Raw genomic sequence first — 22,748 nt, forward strand, 5'->3', positions numbered from 1 at the left:
AAGAAAATGGAAACTAAATGATAAATGTTTTGCAGTTCTCTGAAAATGGTTTGTCAAGTTTCAGTTTTCCAAGTACTGTGCTGAGGCAACATGAGAGGATTAACTAATTATTTTGTTCTGTACAAAAGAGCATGGAGAACATGCAAAAGACATTAGCTGCTTTCTTATTTATTTATTAATTTAAATATCCATAGTACTTCTTTCCAGTATAAAATGAAGAGCCTTGAACTTGGCAAGATCATTCCTGGGTAAACAGTTTTAAGTAGTCCTTAAAAACAGAGTATGAAAAGCAAACATCCTGGTTTCTGAATTAACTACAGAACAAAAGAATTTCTGTTCTTTGCTCTCCTGGGTCTTAAGCAATTCTAAACCCAAAAAGTCTGACTCAAGAGTGCACCTGCACGTACCCTTGCATATTGCCCTTGTCTGTATGGGTCCTGAGTATAGTGGATATATTCTGCACGGGCAGGAGCTGTGTGAAGTTTGCTCTGAGGACAGAAAACCTCATGTCTGTTTCAATTCCATTACACACCAGAAGGATAACAGTGCCGCAGGCCAATCCTTCCTCCCAGAGCCACAAAGATTTTTAGCTACAAGTGAAGTAAACTTCCCCTTAAGCTGCTATCTCTGCTCAGACAATGGATACAAGATAAACAGAGCACTGTTACCTTGAAATACCTGCGTATTTTACAGTTTAGGCACACACCAGTCCACTGGAACTTATAAGGAACTTCATATTTGTTTTAGGTAAATTTTGGTGCCAGCTGGAAAGCAAAAGTTCCCAAGGATAAAGGATTATGAGAAATATAATATGGTCTTAGGTTTCAAAAGGTGACTGTAATTTCGCTTATTGATGTCCTACTTCTGAACTGGTTTTATGTGTCCCACATAATTAGGAACAACCAAATGAATATTTTAAAATCTAACTACAGCTAAAAAGGAGGGCTAAAATGCTGTAAGGAGCTGTTACACTAGTGAAACATCCTGACATCCCTTCACTTGCAAAAGTATGCAAAAAAGATACTTAAGACAGGAGTTGTCTCTTTTACTTCTCTTCTGAGTCTTGTATAGGAATGACAGGAAAAATATGTTTCTAGAAAGCAGAATGCCTTTGATATTCCTGTAAAGTAAAGTTTCCTGGAAGTAAAAGGCTGTAAGCAGAAAAAAACCCTCACTATCCTGTTTGACAGGCCTAAAGTTGTCTTTAGAGAAATAAAACTGCTTCAAATTATCATTCTGATTTTACCATTAGCTTCTTCACTGGTAGTGGTAACTAGTTTATTCAAAAACATCCAGGAACAACATTTTATCATGGTACACTTCTGCTTTTTTTTTTTCTTATAAGATAGTCATGGTTGGCAAAGTTAATATAGAGAGGTGTTCTTTCTGCAGGTACTCTGCACAATATCAGGTATTTGAGCTCTATGAACTGAGTGAGATTATCAGAATGACATGCTGGGACACAAAATCTCTTTAAAACTCCTGAAAAAAAAATTCACACCAAATACCATGTTTTAAAAGTACATTTTATTTGAATAGATGTAAGATAACCAATTTTTCAAAAGCTCTTGTACTTGCAAGCTAAAAATCAAACACAAGTGATTTATATCTTGCTTTCTTCTTTCTTCTGTTGTCCAAGTGAAAACCATCACAAAGAGTAAATTTCAACATTTTACTAGAAAAAAGGCATTATGTTGTCAGGCTTCATATTGAAGGCAAATACTTATTTTACATTTCAGTAACCCAGAAGAAAATTTTATGGTCTCCTCCAACTGCACATAATGGAAGAGTTCTGTGCCATGTCAAACCAGATCCTACAGCTGCAGTTCCAGTAAGAATGGGCTGTAAAAAACAAAGAGAGAGATAGAAAAATATCAATTCAACTTTCCTTAAAAATGATTTCTAAACTGCAAATATCAAGTTGCATAGACAAAAAACCAGCACAGATGAAATACCCTTTAACAAATATAGTTAAAATACAACAGAAATTTTACTGGAAAATGTGAATCCCTGCTACACAGCTCCAGTAGCTGCTTATAGCAAAATATTCCTTAATAACAAACAGTTTCAACTCTTTACATTAGCATAAACACTATTATTATAAAGGCATGATATTAACTTAAAAACTTTTTAAAATGAAATTACTTCTGTCATTTCAATGTATTCATAACTAGTATGTTTGGAGGTAATATTTTTACTGTAAGCATTGCAAATATATACTGACTCCAGCAAAACCAAAATATTTCCTATGCTTTGCATTTTCATTAATGATTTAAAATATAATTATAAAATTATATATAAAAATATACCACTAGGTGTTTTTAGACTCCTAAGAACTAGAAATATTGCCAGATTAATTAAATATCAGGTTAAAGGTGTTTTTCTTCCCCTCAGAACTGATATGGCAAATCAAGCTAAAACATCTAGATCAAGCAGCTTCTAAACTAGGAGTTTAAGTATGCACCAATTTTTTTTTCCTTAGCATGAATGCCACAAACCAAAATAAAATAAACTGGGTACACCAAGCAGCAGTTCTGAATGGTTTGGGCTAGTTTTTAATTGTAGCTTTTAAGTAAAATGAGTCTGATCTGAGGAGAACAGATGCAAATCCAGTAAAAAATTTACCTGGGGGTGTCCTAAATGATGAACCAGCAATTGAGTAGTTGTCTTTCCTGGATATCCAGTGGTTGCAAACAGATTTTCATTCACTCGAGACCACCTATGAATAAAATGAATCTACCTGTGAATAAAATGTATGTTCTTTTCAAATACCCCTGTCATAGCAGCAGAAATGCACACAAAGTGGACTTCACTCCCTTGGGACTAACTGTGAAGATATCATGTACTCTACTAACAGCAGAGTAACAGATTTAGTGAATTAGTTTGAATATTATTCCCTACCCACAGCTCCACATGCACAGTGTTGTAAAACAAACAAACAAAAAAAAAGTATCACATGAATGCTACACATATATACTAAATGTGGGTCATTCACAAATTTCACAAAGTTTATACACCCAGTCCCCCTAAAAATGACTTAAGTGAGATACAACCACTAAACTCACAACTGTTTGCATAGATATAGATTTAAATAGATAAACCCCATAAAATCAAGACAACTTTTATACCTGAATAATCTGGCTCGGTCAACATGGACAGGTCTCTTATCCTGTGGATAACTAAAAGAGACATTCAGGGTAAAAAACTGTTCTGCAAACAGCTACAGCTCATAGTGTAAGTAATAAAAGTACAGTGAAGGGGACACATTGTCTACGCTCTGTGAAGCAGCTGAGGGAAAACCAGAGCATCTCAATTTGGAGTAGGAAAACTGAAGTAGTTGTCCAGTTCATTATGCATCTATAGTTATCTACTTATGACTTGGAATGAAATTTTAACAAACACATACAGTGAGAGGCAAACAGTAGTGAGATACTATCTCAAATGGACAAAAAGATAGACAGTGTTACGTTTTTAACATAAAGTATTGGTGAAGATGAAACAAGGAATACCAGGGAATGGTTTGTATTAATATCATAATTCCTGATAAATGTTTATGTATTTAGCTTATGCATTGGGCCTACAAAGATGAGTAAGGGGCTGGAGCATCTCTTACAAGGAAAGGCTGAAGGAGCTGTGCCTGATCAGCCTCAAGAAGAGATGACTGAGAGGGGACCTCATCAAGGTCCATCAGTATCTGGAGAGGGTGTCAAGGGGATGGAGCCAGGCTCTGCTCCGTGCTGCAAGCAATAGGATGAGAGGCAGTGGGCACAAACTGATGCACAGGAAGTTCCTGAACACGAGGAAGAACTTCTTTACTCTGCATGTGACCAAGCACTGGAACAGTGCCCAGAGAGGGTGTGGAGTCTCTCTCACTGAAGATATTCACAATCCTGTGCCTTGTGCTCTAGGATGACCCTGCTTAGCAGGGAGGTTAGACCAGCTGACACACTGTGGTCCCTTCCAACCTGACCCATTTGTGATTCTGTCACTGCCATGCTTTTTTAGCCAAGTACCTGCAGTTCCTCATGAGGAGAATAAAGACATCTATGCCATGGGCATAAAAATACCTGGAGCGAGTGATATCCCAGATCAGCCAATCACTTCCAGCAACTGCTCCAATTTTAAATGTATTTTTTAAACACCAGTCTGCTGACATCAGTGGTGTTTGTTCACACTCCAGGGAGAGAATGGCCTGCTGTGTAATCAGGTCATAGAATCGTATTGTCCCGTTCTTCTCTGCCACCATCAGCTGTTAAAAGAAATTCATAGAATGTGGTAAACTCAGCATGAAATGGAAATTAATTTTTTTCTACTCTATAAAAACCTAGAATACATTCAAATAAATATTAATAACACTAAATGAAGTACAGTTCTTCACTTCATACCAGAAAACTTTCTCTTGGACACTCTGTAACCAATGAATAAAAACCACTATACTACTGCTACACTGTTACACATAATGATTACATTATTTCATTTCTATATGTCTATAGATATCTATGTGTATAATTTTGGTGGTTAGAAATACCAGTTCACAACCACCAAATCCCTGTGCTTTCACACAGCAAAAAGTTATTATTTTAACACTCGGCAGCTTCTGTTCTGAGCACAAAGAACCAACTGACACACAGTGCTGTAAAAAATAAAGGGTTGTCAAGCTGGAACAGAGCTGCCTGGAGAAGTCGTGGAGTCACCATCCCTGAAGGTGTTCAAGAAATTACTGTATATGGCAATTAGTGCTGTGGTTTATTTGATATGGTGGTGTTCAATCAAAGGTTGGACTTGAGGATCTTAGAGGTCTTTTCCAACCTAAATGATTCTAGCATTCTAAGCAAATTATTAATTAGTGTGGCCATAGAATCTGTAGAACCACTCTTACTGATTTTATATAACAACTCTTACTTCATCATATAACAGTTTGCAACATATTTTATTTAAACTTTTTCCATTACAGCAGTACACTCAAGCAGTTGTTTTTTAAGTATTGCAGAAAGAGCTTCCTGATTCAATTATAGAATCACAGAAGGATTGGGTTGGAAGGGAAATTAAAAATCCTCTAGTTCCAATCCTCTGCCATGGGCAGGGACACTCTCTGCAAGGCCAGATCACTCAGGGCTCCATCCAGCTTGGTCTTGAACACTTTGGGCAACCCGTTCCAATGCCCAGATGATGACATGTGATTTTTCTTAATGAGGAGAAATGGTTTTCAGATAGTCATAAACAATAATTAAGAAAGGCAAAGAAGCATAAAAGAACCACTCCAGTAATACCAGTTTGTTGGAAAAACAGACCTGTCACCAAAACATGCTTTCCTGCAAACTAAAGGTCATGGTGAGTAAGCATTTTGACCTGCAATAAGCTTTTCAGCAAGAACTAAATCTAGCAAATTTTATGAGTGTTTGGAATGGGCTTTTCTTTAAAAAAAACCCAAAAAACCCCAGTGTCTGTCTCTGATAATGGTCAAAGAAAAGACATGTTAATAATATCTAAGACTGTCATACTATTGCAGTATTTTTGGGAAAAATCTGTTAATTTTCTTGTGCTAACAAAGTTGCCCAGTAGCAAACAGCAGCTAACCCATTAAATTCTGACACCACCTGAATCAACAGTTTTCCTAGTTAACAGTTTCCTTTCTTGGTAAGGACGGATATTGATATTGGTGGAAAGTGTGATGAGATTAGAGATCCTCCTTCCCTGCTGCTGTGTAAATATTTTGATATCTTATTTGACTGCTTTTCTCTGTTTTAAGTATGTGTTTTTGTGGTAACCCAAACAACCATTTGTAGCTGCTTAAGGCAGTTATTGATAGGCACAATAGGAATAATAAATCCAAGACTGCAGGGACTAGACCATTAATGAAACTGGATATTTGGGTACTTACCAGCTGATTAATCCTCCTCAGTACAATAATGAGATAAGTATAAAATCACAGTCTATTGATTTGATTTTTCAGAACATATTTCATACACTTCAAGCAAGAGCAACAACAAAAATGTCTCTTGTTAACTTCAAACAGATACTTTTCAAAGCTTGGCATGTTCTATAAAGAGTCTGTATTATTGGTGAACTGTGTTACCATGACTGAGAAAACTTGAGCTCTTCTCTGGTAAGTGTCAGTTAATAAGCAATCAGCAGAATAGTTATCAACAACTGATGTACCTAATCAAGAAGGAATATTTCTGATGGGAGGAGTAAGGGACTGAGGGTAAAATGACAAGAATAGCAATGAGAATTCATTCACAGTCCCTTCACATTAGCAGATCCAACCAATATCCAGTTACAGTGTAAACTAGGTCCTAAAACTTTAATGTTACTACAGCATCAAAGATTCACACTTTAGGTGTGTCCCCCCTCCTGTTATTTTAAAGGTGGTGAGGGAGAAAACCACAACCTTAAAAGCCTCCTCAGGATGCCAGCAAACACTCATTCCAGAAGAACGTAAAACAAAATGGGCCTTCTCATTTCCTTCCAAATCCCAGACCCTGGGGAGAAGACAGAAAGAAAAAAAGAGTAAAGTACTAAACTATTGCCATTTGACTGCAAATACATTAACTTTCAGTGCCTCAATATGTTCACAGAGGAAGTGACCAAATGAAATAGTGTTCATGCTCTATCATTTGAAGAAGTCATTGGAAGTGGCCAGTGCTGCAGATAATGTATTTTAACACTGATGAGTGAGGCAGAGCCTCTCTTTAGCTATTCAAATGATTTGACCTTTTTAAGTTATCTAGACATGAAATCTCAATGAGATGTTCCCATCTTTTCATAAGACAACACTACAGCCTTTGTACTATACCATAAATAGCAGTGGGGCAGTACAAAGCAGGAATGTCAGTGTTGGTCCAGTTGATACAAGGAACCTAAAATGAGGCACCAAACAACTTAAATCATCCATGTTGCCATGTAAAGGGCAAGACCCTTTATTAAAGTATTTTGGCTGCCTAATCTAAGAGTTTCCAGTATTTCCTGGTCAGACAAGATTGAGTAATGGAAATATAAGAAACCAGAAATGAAGCTAAGGCAAACAGAAGGATCTGTGGCAGAGGTAACACTCACCAAGAAAGGGTCTTGGAGAGCTTTCCACAGGTAAATTGCATGTGCCAGTTTTACCTTTTCCTTTAGAAACACCTACAGTACCTATCTGGCAACTATAAAAAAATTAAAGAATCAACAGTATTTGGCCAATATGGAGGGACAGGAAAGTGTAGTGCTGAAACACCAAAACTAGGTTAGGTGATGGGTGAGTTTTCTTTGGATGTGTTCAGTAAGAGTGGTAATGAGCCATGGAGCTACTTTGTTTCTAAAATGCAACAAAACCAAAACTGAGACTGTTTTACCTCATAGCCACTGCTCAACTCCCTCTTTTCCTACCAAATCCATATTTGGTTGTAGGACAAAGACATCACAGTTGTGAACATCAGTCTGAACCACAAGGCTACATGTTATTTATATACATTTGGACACTGAAACATACACATGTATCCTTCCTCTCTGACATGCAAAACTTGAGAAACAGCCAATTTGTAAAGTAGTGTTCTGCCCAGTCTTTTGAGCTAGATGAGTGGCTATGTACTATTATTGTTTATTCTAGAGGATTTTTGCTGACTTCCTCCAGACTTTTTCAGTTTATATCTCACCAGGGTGCTTAGAGGCTTATATTTAAGAGATTTAAAAAAACTTTTAACCAATACATCATAAGTCTAGACAAAATATATGGGAATAAAGTAAATATATTTAATGAACAATGTTGTTTTCTTATGCCAAACCACAACAGATCAAATATTTGTTCTCCCTGTAGAAAACACAGGGTCTCTAATCTTGAAGAATCAGTGTGCTTACTAAAAAAAGTCAAAACAAAAACCTGACAAGTTTTAAAAAATGAAATATCTACTTGATTAGGTAATTTAGAAACATACAATACTTTCTTCTACTGCCAAAAATTTTGCCTTGTAGATTTGTCCAAGTCAAATCAACACTCCCCATGTGTATTTACTGTGCAGGGAGAAAATTATGATACAAGAGAAGATGGTGAATCATTTTGGCAGAAGGAATATGCCATTATGTTTCCTTCCCTGAAGTGAGTGATGTTATTAGGTGTTGAGACAGAAATTTATGGTTTTTACCTTCATAACTTTGTTATTTATAAAGTTACCAAATTTGTAGTTTTTACTTTGTAAGAATGGCAGGACTGTTAGTAACAAACAGTATGGGGAGGAGAAGGTCTAAAAGCCTCTTTTATATTTTCTTTATTGATACCAAAGAAAATATTATTTAGTTTTGGGGAAAAAAACCCATAACCCCCAAAACACAAACCAAGCAATACATATCAAGATAGATTCTTGTCTGAATGCATCCTGTCTATACAATTACATATGTGTTCAATTAACACTTTTCACTATTTCTTTGTGAAAAAACCCAAGTAAAAAACCTGCAAACCCCAACAATTTAGCCAAACTGATTTTCAACTCCTAAATTACTCAGTAATCATAACCAAATCAGCTACAGATGCCGTCTCCCCATTTTGTCCACATTCCTATCACATAAATCAATCCAAAAAGACTGAGGATTTTGTCTCCCATTCAAAGCTCTTGAAACTTTACTAACACTACCATGATTTTATACCAAACTAAAATAACTGTCTGTTTTTCTCCAAACATTTTTTTTTTAACCCTGCAATGTGTCACTCTCTTACTTCTCTTCCAACCAACTATCATGGTAGTATTAGTAAAGTTTGTCATTGAGTATTATGTAAAGCTTGTCACTGAGCTTGTGGTATTTTTTTCTGGTGTTTAAAAAAAATTCCACAAAAAAATTATTGGAGAAAAGTTTGAATAAACACAGTTGAAATAAGTTTGATTAATGTATAGTCTCAAAAATAACATCTAATCTTCTCAGTAAAATAATTCTTTTTTGAGTAACTAAGGGCTGAGAAATTGTTTACTGCAGTACTCAGAAAACTCAAACCAACTCAAATACAGATAGTTGCAAATGCTGTTAAAGAAAATTCTTGAGATACTAGTACCTTTCTCTTGTCACTCAAATCCTGTGACTAACAAACAAAGGAAAACTGCAGTTATCTCATAGCTTGAAGATATTAAAATTCCATAAACCCAGCTATATAACATCTTGTATGCCTGAAAATGGATGCGTATGTGCAGCAATATCATCATACAATGAACTTCTATTACAGCTGGCAAAGTACCTCAATAGAATGCTGAAAACTTGTGGCAATGGAGATGATCCTAATTTTATCTTCTAATTTTCTGAATTATGAATAATTCTAACTATCAGAACCAACTGCTAATTGGATAAAAATCATCATTTGCAATAGCGAAAGAACTAAACCAGATTACAATCTTCAGGAATTTCTCAAAACCCCAGAAGATGGAAGTAAAAATGGGAATTCTTCCAACAAAAGATTTCTAACAATTTTAGTGAGTGGTGGGGGCTAGAAGAAACCTTGATATCTGATTCCAACAAAGCATGATCAACTATACTTGGTCCATTACCCAAAGATTACTCCTGTCCAACATGGTTTTGTTGTTTTTTTTTTTAATATCTAACTTTAATACATTTCTTTATATCTCCATCAGACATATTTCATGTGCGAGTAAAACCCTATCACTCTTGAAAAGCCAAGAGGACAATGGAGAAGGGCAAGATTCCTGTTTCTGAGATCACACAGAGGTGAAGTTATTCCTCACTGAGCACAAGTAGTGAGAAGATCTCAGAAAAGGAACATGAAAGTGCAGAGATTAGGAAATACTGCAGAGAATACAACCAACACTGGCCTTTAAGGTTTTCTGCCAACTCCATATGGATTTGGCTATCACACATCTGGAGGGCACCAGGCAGGACATGAAAGGCTGAAGCAGAACTGTACAGATTTCTCTGTCTGGTCAGAACAACAGAAAGGTGTAATGTTTAAGTTTTTATGAAGTCTTTTCACAGAGGAAATGTACAAACATTCCTTCAGAAAGCTGACCCATGTTCACCATTTTCTTCTGGGATCAAAGGAAATGTCACTGCTTCTAAAGAATTAGTGATTAGAGTATTTCAGATCTTGGCATGAAAAAACATGTTATCTCTAGCTTCTTGTAATATCTACTTGGATATGCAATCAATAGATTGGTATATTTCTCACTGCTGACTGTGGGCTGCAATTACACCCTGCAGTGTTGGTAGAGGCAGGAGAAGCAGTGCAGCAACTCCTCTTCACTAATACACATTTCAGGCCATGCACACTTAGAACTAAGTCCAAGAAACACAAATTTCTACTACTACTACTACTGAAATACCTCTAAAGTTATCTAAAGCAAAGCCAGAGACCATGCAGCATTTTTGAAAAAAAAAGTGACACTTCAGTTCTGTCCTTTCAACCAGAGCAAAAAATGCCTGTTGAGAGCTACCAGCTAATTGTTCCCCATGTGGATATAACATAAATGCTTCTGTGGTAGGACTGCTACTGAGAAACTCAACTACCAATTCTGCTGATGGCTTTCTAAAATATAAAAAAACGTCTAAACAAATCTAAGGCAATGATTTCTATTTAAAAACAATTTATAGACTAGACTACATTCTAGGGCTGTGTTACTCTTAACATAAGCCATAATGTGTCACAAAGGAAATTACTTCATCAAACTCATATTTTGAAGACTTCCTAATGAAAAGTTTATTAAGATCACACTGAAATAATGTTCCAAACATTTGATCCAGAAAGCTTTTGTTTTTTTTTTTTTAAGCTGACAGGAGACCAGTTAATTCTTGCACTGTCCAAAATCAATTGGTTAATGCATTGTGGCTGTACAATGTAACAGAATTGGGTAAGACTACATACAGGGATGCATACAAGTGTGCAAAATCAAAGACTGGACTCTGAAAACAATTCAAGACTTGTTTATTTTCATAAATTGTCATGCAGAATTAGCTTGATAAAATGTAACCAGCATACCTCAGAAAGAAGTAGTATGTTGGTATGACAACTTTCATAAAAATTTTGACAGAAATCCATATTTGACTGCACTAGGAATGGGAAAATGCAAATAGAACATAGTTTTGGAGGCAGAAATAAGTGATAATGACCACTTTTCAACGTAGCCAAAAACTGAAATATTTATTGAATAATCAAGGTAAGATTCAAGTGCAATGTGTGCTGGCAATAAATTAAAGAAAAGAACAAAAAAAAAAATAACCCAAACAAACAAACAAAAAGAAAAAGAAAAAAGAAAAACCCAGGAGTTACCATTAACTTTCCTTCATATTGTCTAGAGAAAAATCTACAAAAAATACCTAGGGCATGAGAGTACCATGTAAACAATATGCTACACATAAACCCCTTTAAAACCATATGAAACACTACAAAGCATTCTAAAACTATAGTTAATTTAGCTTTCAGTGACATCAAACCTTGCCCCCTAATCCCTGGTTAGAGAACAAAACTAATCCTCTCATGGTCTGGCATTTATTCTACATGCAACAGAGAAGGCTGAACTTCAGAGTGACTGATGAATTCACAAAGTTCTCTATGAAGTGATGTGAGCCATGGCTTAAGGAAATGAACAGAAATCAGAAAGGAATCACAAAGCAAGTATGGTCACAGATAATTCAACTATACACTCTTTTGCACTCAAAAAGAGAGGAAAAGGATGTAGTTTAAGAATAAGAGAGAGTGAGGGAGAGAAAGGGATGAATGAGTCTTTTTCAGCTTTTCAAAATACAAGCCATTCCAGCACTCCATGACCAGAAGAAATTGCCATGCTAGTATTTTTAAGGGTCTGACCTGTCAGACCTTTCAGTTCCACCTGAGGAGGGAGTATGAGGTGATTACCAATCAGACTGAATTAACCTTTTGAGAGTCAAGAGGTTCATTTTTAGCATGGATATGAGATTAGTGGGTTTTGATAAAATGGCATTTTGCATTAAGTAATTCCAGAAACACCAGGTCTTTAACCACCAATAGTGAGTGGAGTGTGTCAGTTGAACTCGTGGCGTTTTCCAAACATTCCCCAGAATTTTTTGGTTTCATTAAGTATCAGAACAAAATCATTTGCACATCTGAATCTGTGCAGGCTACTAGACTGTTGGGAAGGATGAAAGTTTGACAAGGAAATTTAACAGATATGTATGCTTGGCAGAAAGATTTTTGAATATAGAATCTCAAGGAGGAATAGAAATGAAAGCAAGTTTTGATATAGAAGAATTGCTGAACCAGTCTTACTGGATAACTAAGAAGGCAAAGGGTGTGTTAGTTAGAAGGGGTATTTATGGCTTAGAGCAAAGGATAAACCCACCTCAAACAAGATGTTTTTACCAAGCAGAAAGATAGCACAGGCAAACAAGCCTGCCGATGTGGCAAGTAGAAAAATGGCCTCAGAATTTTCCACTGCAAGAAAAACAACTTCTAGCTTAAACTGTAATGTACTAACTTTTAGTGACTGGAGAATAGTAACAGGAATATGGTAATTATAGTATACTGCCTTATCATTTCAAGAAGTTAGATGGAATATTCCTTAAAGCTACCCTAACACGGATGACCACTGCAATTATTTTTAGCGCAGTTCTACTTCACAGCTGCAAAAAAGTTGTTTTGAGTTGTGAGATCAAGGCCAATAAAGACCACATGCAAGAAACAAGAATTGCTGAGTGACAGAGCAGCAACTTAAAGTAAGAACTTTGGATATAACCAGTATCCAACTTACACTGTCTGTCCTCCAGCCAAAATGACTGAACTCCACTCAGAGATGTCACAGTTGCAGCAGCTTGGGGCAAGACTATTTAGTGGGTGAAAACTGAAAATCTTACTTCCCTAGAGGGTTCTCATGAACTTAAACCTAAAATTTCTCTTGAGTGAAAACCAGGGAAGACCTAACCATGCTTGTATGTAGTCAGTGCATACTGAGAAGTTTTAAAAATTTATTAAGACTTAAAAGTGGAACTCAAGATTTGTACTAATTGTTCTAGAACTTTATTCCACAGGCATTAGCAGATTTTGTTTCCTAAGAACAATTTCAGGACAGAAATTCAGTTCAGACAGAAGAATTATTCCTCTTCTTACATTACTACTGAAGCAAATTACAGAGTAACTAAAGAATGATTTTGGTAAGTCCCAAGGAATGCATTTCCCATTAGTTTTGAAAGTGTAACCTTTAAATTCAATAGAAAAACTCTTCATGCCCCATATGCATGAATGGAAAAAATAAGAACTCAAGAAGCCAAAAAAAATCCTACTTATTTCCCATGGCTTTTAACAAAAGGCTTTATGGTTTATGGCATAAAATGTCTTTCATAGGTACTAAGCTGCAATCTTGTTAGTATATATTAATTACATACATTTTAATACCCTTTAAATTAGTATCAATTAGACAACTGGCTTTAAAACACTTGTCTTTCATCCCAGGAAAGCTGAGCATTTCCTAAAAGAAACAGGAAAAGGCCACAGAGTCAAACAGTTTTTTACTGAATAAGCCAAATATGAGTTTAGATTTAACAAAGAAATCAAGGACAGGAAATCAATGAGAAGAAGATACAGCTAAGTCATACATTTCTACTATTCATTCCTAATGATTTTGTTGGAAATACTGACTAGCCATCCATGGGAAAACTGCCTACTCATCAGAGTAAAGGAAGTCAAAGATGATGATGCTTTCCCAACTCTCTTGCTGCCCTACTGCAATGACCTGAAAGCCTGCACAGCCCTCCTGACCTCTCCAGCTGCACTGGAGAGGTAAGAGGAGCAGCTTGACAGATTCCTGCACATCACTAGAACATGGGCGACCTTCTGACAAGGACAAACTCCTGCATCAAAAACCTTTACCCAGCAGGCTTCAAAGCATTCAGCCATGCTACCCTCCTACTTCCACTTATAAGTATCCAAATTCCTGGGTTTGAAGCAGCTGTAATCATGGTATTTTGAGCTGCCAGTACCACTGCATTAGGACGGTGCTGTCTTCAGGCAATGTCATCCCACCCCCTGGTAAGGCTAATACATTTGGGTAGATGGACAAGTTCACATTCTGACTCTCACTGACTTTAAACTTGACCCACCTGATGACAGAATGCATAGAGAACGTCTGTACCATTCAGCACTGAGATGTACGTGTCTGCTCTCTCCTATTCTCATTTTATTCCTATTCCAGAAGGGGGAAAACAGTGTATGCAAATGCAAGACAAAAGTTTTCTTCATTTTGAATCTAGCTGATTCAAAATATTGCTTTGAAAAAAAGACAACCCACAAATAACAACAAAAAGCCAGCCTACAATTTAAGTTAACAAGAATAGTCCATTTCTTATCTTGTTAATGGACTAGTCTTGTTAGAGGGCCACGAAGGCACACTAAAAATAAAATATAAGTACTTATTTATTTAAGTGGACATATAAAACATTCACAGATAGAAAAAGTCCAATACTAGTTTTTCAATAGTGTTTTGAACAAAATGCATACCTGCAGGTGTGATCATCACTTACACTTGCAATTTCTTGACCTTCGTTGGGAGCAAAGACCAGATCATTAATGTAATCTGTGTGGCCATCAAATGTCTGCCAAGCAGAAAAGAGAAATACTTTTACCTTAGAGCTGACTGTTCCACCAATGTATTTAACAGACCTGCTAATGGAAAGATATGTGTTAAGATAAAACTATAATTTTAGTACAAGGTAAAAACAGTTTTTATCAGTAACTGGATTTCTTTAAAGTATCTAATTCGTGTGTAGATTCATACTGCAGGTGAAAAGATTCCTCCCACTACTCCTTGTAGGTCAGTTTGATGCTCTTGTTTGACAGAGATCTGTGATTCACACTAGAGCTTTTTATCATTTCTTCAACCACTGAATTTAAAAGGTAGAAGATAGTAAATCTCAGAATGGAAGAGGAGAATGACCAGGCAATGAATGCATGATCTACCTACATGAAAGAACTCTGATTACTGGTAAGTAACTGATCTCTGAATCTCTCATTAAATACACCTATGGTGGTTTTGAAAGAAATCTCACAAAATTTTAAGCCAGGCAAATTTCCATGTGTAGATATATCTGTTACTGTTCCACCCTCTTCTATTCAGTCTCACTGATTAAGTCTCAAGGCACAGCTGCTTTTGTTTTGCCCAGCAAGGTATCATAAAAGTGAGACAAAAATATCCCCTCGATAACAGCATGAGACTGAGAGATTGCAGAGGAAAACAAGGTCCAATGAAAACAAGTTGCACAGTTTTCTCAAAGAAAAACCACCATCTTTAAGTGTAGCTATTCTGAGGAACAAATGCAGAACAGATAAAAAAAAAAAGAAAATCTCAAGCACGCACAATAACTAAATCCCCCTCTCTAAAAGTATTAAGAATGCCTCATCAATTCAATACAGAAACATTTTCAGCAGCCAACTTATTTTTTTTCCAATATTTTTTTCCATTATTTTATTAAAGCCTAATGGATTATACTAGAACTAATAGGCCCTAAGATGATGCTAAACTATTTAGACAGAATGCCAAGTCTTTTGACAATTTTCAGCATTCTGAATTCAAATATCCTGCCTCATTTTACTTCTACAGTTCTGATGAAATATGCTTTTTATTAAGCAAAATTTGAAACAGGACAAGGAAGCCATAATTCATTTCCAAATGAAAACCTCAAAAGAAGAAAAAGGTTTCACAAAGATCCATCAGTCATATTTTACCTTTTGTTTTTTTGTTCTGGGCTTGATCCAACCCATAAATTTTGGATTAGTTGTGTCGACAGAGTAATGGAAAACTCAAGTGTGCTTCAAGTTCCTTGCTGATAATTACATCAAGACAGTTTTTCCATGGGGAAAACAGAGTAAGGTTACTCTGTCTATCCCTCCAGAAGCAACACGTACTAATTGTTTACTATAAAAGACAAAATGTTCAGAGATTACATCCTGAACGTAGTCACATACTTCCTTCAGCTGTGTTTCCATGGTCTGGACCTCTCCTGAAGATCCCATGTGTCACAAGTGTGCACCATATAATAGATCAAAATTTTCCACATGTTCATCATGAGCTCAACCTCAGGTTTATGAAATAGGTTTTCTGAGGTATCAGTTAACTGTTAATAAGAAGCCACTGTATCAAACTTTATTGAAAGCCAGATCAACATAGCTCACCCAGAATTTGTGAACGCCTGGGATTTTGCATGTGCTTTAAATCAGAGTTAGGTGTTACTTTTCCTGACAAGAAATCTAGAGTACAATAATTGTCCAGATATAAAAAATTAACTGATTGCCAGAAAGGGCTTTCCACACTTTATATCAAAAAACCCAGAAGAGAGTCCCAAAGACAACTTTTACTGACATAAACACACTAGTCCACATTCTTTCTTTTTGTTAATGAGTTCCTCACTAATAGGTAAAAATATGTATTCTTAGCTGTTTTCTGATTATTTTTAACATTAGACCAAGCCTGACCCATATAAAATACAGTATGTATTTTTACATTTTCCTCAGCCAGAGTACATCCTTACTAAAGTTCTTGGACAGCTAATTTCAGTGGTGGAGCTGGCATAAACAAAGCCAATAGCTTTACTGTTAAATTCAAGCCAACACTTCTCATTTGTATTGCATATGCACCAAACAATCATAGAATCATTAAGGTTGGAAAAGACTTCTGAGATCTTTCTGAGATCACCGAGTCCAAACACGAATTTAACACTGCCAGGTCCATCCCCAAGCACCACATCTCTAAGGTGAACACAGAGATCACACTGCTTCCCTGGGCAGCCTGTTCCAATGCTAGACCACCCTTTTACAGAAGAATTTTTTTACTAATAGCCAATCTGAACCTCCTCTGGCATGACTTGGGGCCATTTCCTCTTGTCCTATCACTTGTTGGGTGGGACACTTGTTGGCTGGCCCCCACCTGGCTACAGCCTCCTTTCAGGTGGTTGTAGAGGATATATGGTTCCTCCCAAGCCTTCTTTTCTCCATGTTGAACAACCCCAACTGGACTTTCCTTCATAGGATTTTTGCTCCAGGCCCCTCACCAGCTCCACTGCCTTCTCTGGACATCCAGCACCTCAATGTCTTCCCTGTCCCGAGTGGCACAAAACTGAAGAGAGGATTCAAGGTGTCAGGTACAGAGGGATAAACACTTCCTTCCTCCTGCTGACCACACTATTTCTTGTGGCCTTATTAACCAAAAATAAATTAAAAAATTAGAACTTAGATGTTGAATTTAGCTCACTAGAGTTTGTAGTACCAAATTTATCCCATTGTTTCATTATTTCAACTTATTATCGATCCATTAACTAATATTAAAGAAACCTTACATTCTGCTAAGTCAAAGGATTTAATTCACAGCTTAACATTAAAGCTTCTTGTCTGAAATTCACAAAAATGTAGATATTATACAAATAGATGACTTTAATATGGAATGACAGACATCAACTCAAAAGCAAACATCATAAAGAACTTTTAGAACTATTTTGTCAGAAATCCCACCAAGCTGACTATGTCAGTTATCCCACTGCTCAGTGGCAAAATCATGTATGACCAACACTAAAAGAAGGAAATTAAAAGTATGTGCATGCATGAAGCAACACAAAAAGCATTTTCTTTCAAGATATTTAGTAGCATCCATCTTTACTTATGCATTGCCTTTACTCATTCTATTATCAGCATGGCCACATAACTGACATCCACAATTCCCTTAATTTCTGAATGACAAATCTCTCTCAAATTATATTGTCTTACCAATATAAATTAACACACCAAAAATAAAAATCTGTTTTTTTCTCCTTTATACCAATAAGCCACTCTCATCAAAGAGGCATTATCATATTCTAAAGCAGTAAAAGCAGAGGAATACTCTCTCACATTTTTTTTAATTAATTAGCTTTGCTTATTGTTAGCTAAGACCTCACCAAAAATCTTTACACTGGATAGCACAAACACCTAATTAACAGTAGTACCTGTATTGGGACATTGTTTCAAAGGAAGAATTTTGAAGAAAATCAGAAGATCATGTAGGTGATAATTACAGAAATTCCCACTTTGAAGACAGAAAGGTACTTACAATACAATTATTACCCTAGAGATGATGGTCCTAAGATCTCTCACAAGTGGAGTAGAAGGATAGTTAAAGATTAGACTTTACTAAAAATTAAATAATCTTTTAAAAATCACAATAGCTGCCCTTACCTTAAATTCATTCTTGTCCTGCAGGTCTGAAGTAAACAGCCTTAACTTCCTATCAGAAGCTGCAGTACAAAACCTACACACAACAGACAAAATAAAGGCTTGTCAGTCAATCAACATGGCAATGGTTGCCTATTAATCAATCAAAGATGCCTCTTCCTTCATCTTAAAAATGCAAAGGAAAAAAAAAAAACATTTTGAAACACCCAAAAGCATCTATCTTAACTTTTCTGCTTTGGCAACAAGCAGAGTTACAACTGGAGCTTATCTGTAAAATAGGGTGCATCAAGTGCCAAGAATACTTATTCAGATATTTTTACAAAGCAAAATCTGGATCAATTACTAATTACCTGAAATATCTCTCATAAATGCTGCTGAAACTTTCCTTTGAATAAGTTAAGTGGTAAGGCACAAAAACCAACCCTCATTATTAGTATTTTAAAATACTGAAATATAAAATTCAGAAACCAATTTCTATTTAACATATTTTATTCTAAAAGACTGTATGAAAATTGAGCAGTAAGCAACTATGGTAATTTTGAAGAATCAAACAAACTACTGAGTACATTTTAATTCAGAAGTTTACACTTAATAGCTAACTATCTTTCTAGATTTTCTAGATTTACACCTCAAAGGCTTTCACAATTAGTAACTAACCTACACTGAAACACAGCACATGTGATGCAAATCAGTGCAAATAGCTTTATAAAGGGGGCCATTCAAATGATCTCACATTTACTAAAACTCTTAAAAGAAATAATTCCTCAGAGGTGTACAAAGAAAGAAATTATGTCTGAGGTCTATAAAAATAATGAAAACAATATTATTTACAGCTTGTTCAGTAGGGAGAGGGTCAAGGGGCACAACAAGGAGGACAAAAACCAAGCAAATGAACAAAAAAAAAGGCTACAAGAATAAATACTCTACTGAAGAATTCAGAGATTCATCAGTGATTTCTAAGGAGTTAGATTTCACTCATAAGCTTAGAACAGTCCAATATTAAAGCCTTAGGGAAAACAGATAAGAGACAAGGATTCACTGTAGTTTATTGTCAAGTACCTTATCTGGGGAGGTATAGCATCAAGTCTAGTTTCAGGACTCCATGCTATGGCATCAACTCTGATTCCATGGTGAAATGTTCTTAGTGTCTTATATTGCATGCCTTCCACTTCTGCATCCTCCTCCTACAGAAATATTGCAGTTAGCTGATTCAGAACAAGGTCTTGGTGACTTCTAACAAATCAGATAACCACAAAATGAAAGGGCTTTCAAAATTACACATATTGGGATCTTTTCAGATCGTAGCACCTGCAAAGTGAAAAGCTGGAACATACAGAAAGCATTAACTTCAAATATTTAAGTACTTAGAAATACATTAAAGTATGAGTAAATTATGACTGATTGCAGTCTCAAGCCAGAGGCCAATGAAGAGCAGAAAAATCAGAACTGAGCTATGAAGATGCTGAGCTCATTGTCTGTACAACTAAGGCCACTTAGAACAGCATGGCCATTTAATTTAGCACACACTGCAGTGAGAAGAAGCAATGGGAACAAAAGCAAACATGCAACTTCATCTGTCTTCTTTCTGAGTTGTTTTTACACCATGGAAAAATGCTGTCACTTCCAGAGCATCTCTTTTCAAACAGCAGGAGATAAAAAGGTGCCCTCTGTCATCTAATCCTAAATACAAGCTTGCTTATTCTTACCGCTGTTGTCAGAACACCAGGTAACAGGAAAAATGAAACAAGAGTTGGGATTATGGACTCTGTCAATAAGCTGACCTCTAAAAAGCTTTTAAAAGTTTTCAGAACATGCAATGGGCCACCTCAAAGGATTTTCCTACACAATTTTCTCTATGTCACAATTCTGCTTTAAGTTAAAGAACCTCTCTACATAATGTAGAGGCCAAGCAGAACCCAGCTGGGGATGCATGAAATTACCCACAGTTTTTCAATGCTTCTCAACAGGAAGAAAGAATAACATTTTCCTCTCCTACTCTGAAATACTCATTGACTCCACATGTGGAAGGGAAGGGAGGATATGAAAATTATAGAAAAAACACCTTGTGTCAGTGGTTGTCAAAATGTTAATTAGTTCCTTTTCAAGGCCTACACCAGAAACAAGGTAGTAAACAACACAAATGTCAGTATGTTTTTGTGGTTAGCACTAGGTGCTCTTCAGAAAATTTCCAACAGTAAGACCATGGGGAATAACAACAACAATAATAATAATAATAAAAATATCAGCTACACTATTAATCACAGTAGACAAATTACAAAAATAATATTGTATAATAAAGAAGCAAGATGGAGGAAAAAAGCTTAGAAATTCCAAGCAATTGTCTTCAATTGATTGTCAAGCATGTAGGCAAAAAACCCCATCTAATGAAAAACATTTTATCCAGTATAAAAATATACAATACTCAGTGTTTTCTATTTAAAATTTTTTCACAATATAACGGTAAATAACTTGAAGGTAAGAAATTTTACTGTTTCCAAGAGTCTGTAAGGGAGATCCAGTAAAAACAATTGTGAGAAAAAAAAAATTAGGTATTTCCACAGTTCATCCCTAAAAAGAAATACCTACAAAATTAGCACAAATATATTAGTATGTATTTTACATATATATATATATATATATATTTATATTTACCTGAAAAGCAAGTATCCTAGACTTGTTAGTGTAATAAACAAGTAAAATTCTCCCTTGTTTACCACAGGGAGAGGAGGAAACAGGAAAGTGACCAGGGTCTTCCTGCAGTAGATGTGCAAAGTCAGTTTCAGTGACATGTTAGTTTCATCTGACAAAAACAACGAACCTGAAATCTGCAACTCCCAACAACCACGTAATTGTTGCCACCATAAGCAATGAGGGAACACGAATCTCCACTGTCAAATGGATTGAATTTTACCACGTGCACATAATCCTCACAATCCACAGTGTAAGAAGTGTTTCTTGTAGAATCTTGCTTCATTTTCAGTCAACTAAGTCAAGGTATCACGGAAGCGATGTCTTCTCCAGGATAAAATTCCGCATTCCTACAAAAAAATTTTTAAAAATTGCATGAATAAAAATCGTAAAGTATTTGTGGCAGAGCAAATAAACATTTCCTATAACATGTTCAAGAACACAAAAGCTGCACTTAAGCTTATTAGATGTAGTCTGTTTGTTTCATCAATCAAAATATTTAGTACACTAACATACTTTCAGCACTCTCTTACAGACTTCAGCAATAACTGGACTTCAGCAATAACTGCAGATCTTGTGCTACCCTTGGCAAACCAACACCAATACAAAAAACCAAACGATGCACACACTCCAGAAAAGTCACACACAGCATTTTAGCATTTTCAACCAAATTAGAAGAAACAATATGTTGCTACCTTCAAATTCTCTTTACTTCTCTACCTCTTTACAGACTGTGTCTAACTAAAAACTGAGTTAACCAAGGTTGCAAAACTGTAAATGAAAATACTGTCATGCATTCAACCAGTTTTCATGAAAACCAGGATTCTGTGCTAGAACACAAGAGGCCAAGATACACAACTGATTTCAGAATCAATTCCTTTTGGTCTCAGTATAGATTTGATGTTAGTTTATGTCTTTTTGGTAAATCAGATCTCTAACTACACACCACGTGGAAAACCAGCTTGAAATCTCAGACCTTTGACAGATTTTGGTGTGTAAATGATTGGAAGATCTCAGCATCCAAGACTGAATGTTTTGCTTGGGCGCCAGCCAGGTCTGACAGAGGAATCACTCAAACACAGAGAGGCTCTCCATAGTTGTGTTTTTGTGTATTAATTCATACAACAGTCCACTATAGTACTGTAAAATACTTCAGCCATGTAACCTGCATAGCATGGCTCCTAAAGCCAAATGCAAGTTTTAATTCCACCAAAAGTTTTCTTCCTCCAAGGCTTCCCATGAACACAAGCCATAAGGGAATCTTACAGTGTTAAGGGGTTGGAATGGACCTTTAAGATCCTCTAGTCCCAAACTCTGCTGCCATGGGCAGGGATATCTTCCCCTAGATAAGGCTGTCAATGCCTCATCCAACCTGGCCCTGAACACTGCCAGGACTGGGACATTCACATCCTCCCCAGGCAACCTGTTCCAGTGGCTGACCCTTCTCACCGGAAAGAATTTCTTCCTCTCATGTAAATAAAGTTTCCACTCTTTCAGTTTGTACCCACAGCTCCTCGTCCTACCAGTACAGTTCCTGACAAAGTCTCACTCCAGCTTTCCTGCAGTGCCACTTGAGATGGTGAAAGGTGCTCCACTCAAACTCTTCTCCAAGCTTTCTCAGCCTGAATTATCGGCCACCAGACCAGCTTGAAACCACCAAGAGTACCATTACCTTCATTTCTTTAGGAAGCACGATTAGGGCAAACAGACCGCGTGGATGCGCTTTACCTCCCCCCATCCCTGCGCATCCTTTGCCCTCCCACTCCCTCCTTTTCCCTCCGGGGCCCAGCCAGGCTGCCCGAGTTTCCCCGGGCTGGGGGTGTCCCAACCCCGCTCCACACGCACCTCGGCGTCCCCGGCTCCCGTTCCCGCACGGTTCCCCAGCAGCGCCCGCCCCGGCCGGCGGCAGCGGCAGCGGCAG

General features: G+C 36.6%; 1 protein-coding gene across 1 annotated transcript; it reads right to left on the reverse strand.

Moving 5' to 3' along the window:
- Positions 1-1,507: 1,507 nt before the first annotated feature.
- NUP37 (nucleoporin 37) lies at positions 1,508-22,740 on the reverse strand. Its single transcript, XM_059472519.1, has 10 exons — positions 22,673-22,740; positions 20,958-21,177; positions 19,199-19,323; positions 18,143-18,215; positions 14,441-14,535; positions 6,392-6,482; positions 4,068-4,249; positions 3,129-3,179; positions 2,626-2,719; positions 1,508-1,842 (listed from the first exon to the last, which is right to left on the reverse strand). The coding sequence occupies exons 2-10, from the start codon at positions 21,111-21,113 to the stop codon at positions 1,729-1,731; spliced, it is 981 nt and encodes a 326-aa protein (XP_059328502.1). The 5' UTR covers positions 21,114-21,177; positions 22,673-22,740; the 3' UTR covers positions 1,508-1,728.
- Positions 22,741-22,748: the final 8 nt, after the last annotated feature.

This window comes from Ammospiza nelsoni, chromosome 5, assembly GCF_027579445.1.
Source record: "Ammospiza nelsoni isolate bAmmNel1 chromosome 5, bAmmNel1.pri, whole genome shotgun sequence".
Classification (NCBI taxonomy): Eukaryota; Metazoa; Chordata; class Aves; order Passeriformes; family Passerellidae; genus Ammospiza; species Ammospiza nelsoni.

Bases quoted from the DNA above. Each gene is read 5' to 3' on its own strand.
- NUP37 (XM_059472519.1), bottom strand. From the start codon at position 21,113: ATGAAGCAAGATTCTACAAGAAACACTTCTTACACTGTGGATTGTGAG. The intron at 19,324-20,957 runs GTTCGTTGTTTT...ATATTTCTGTAG, and splicing joins TTGGGAGTTGCAGATTTCAG to GAGGAGGATGCAGAAGTGGA. The intron at 1,843-2,625 runs GTAAATTTTTTA...TGTTTTTTACAG, and splicing joins ATCATTTAGGACACCCCCAG to CCCATTCTTACTGGAACTGC.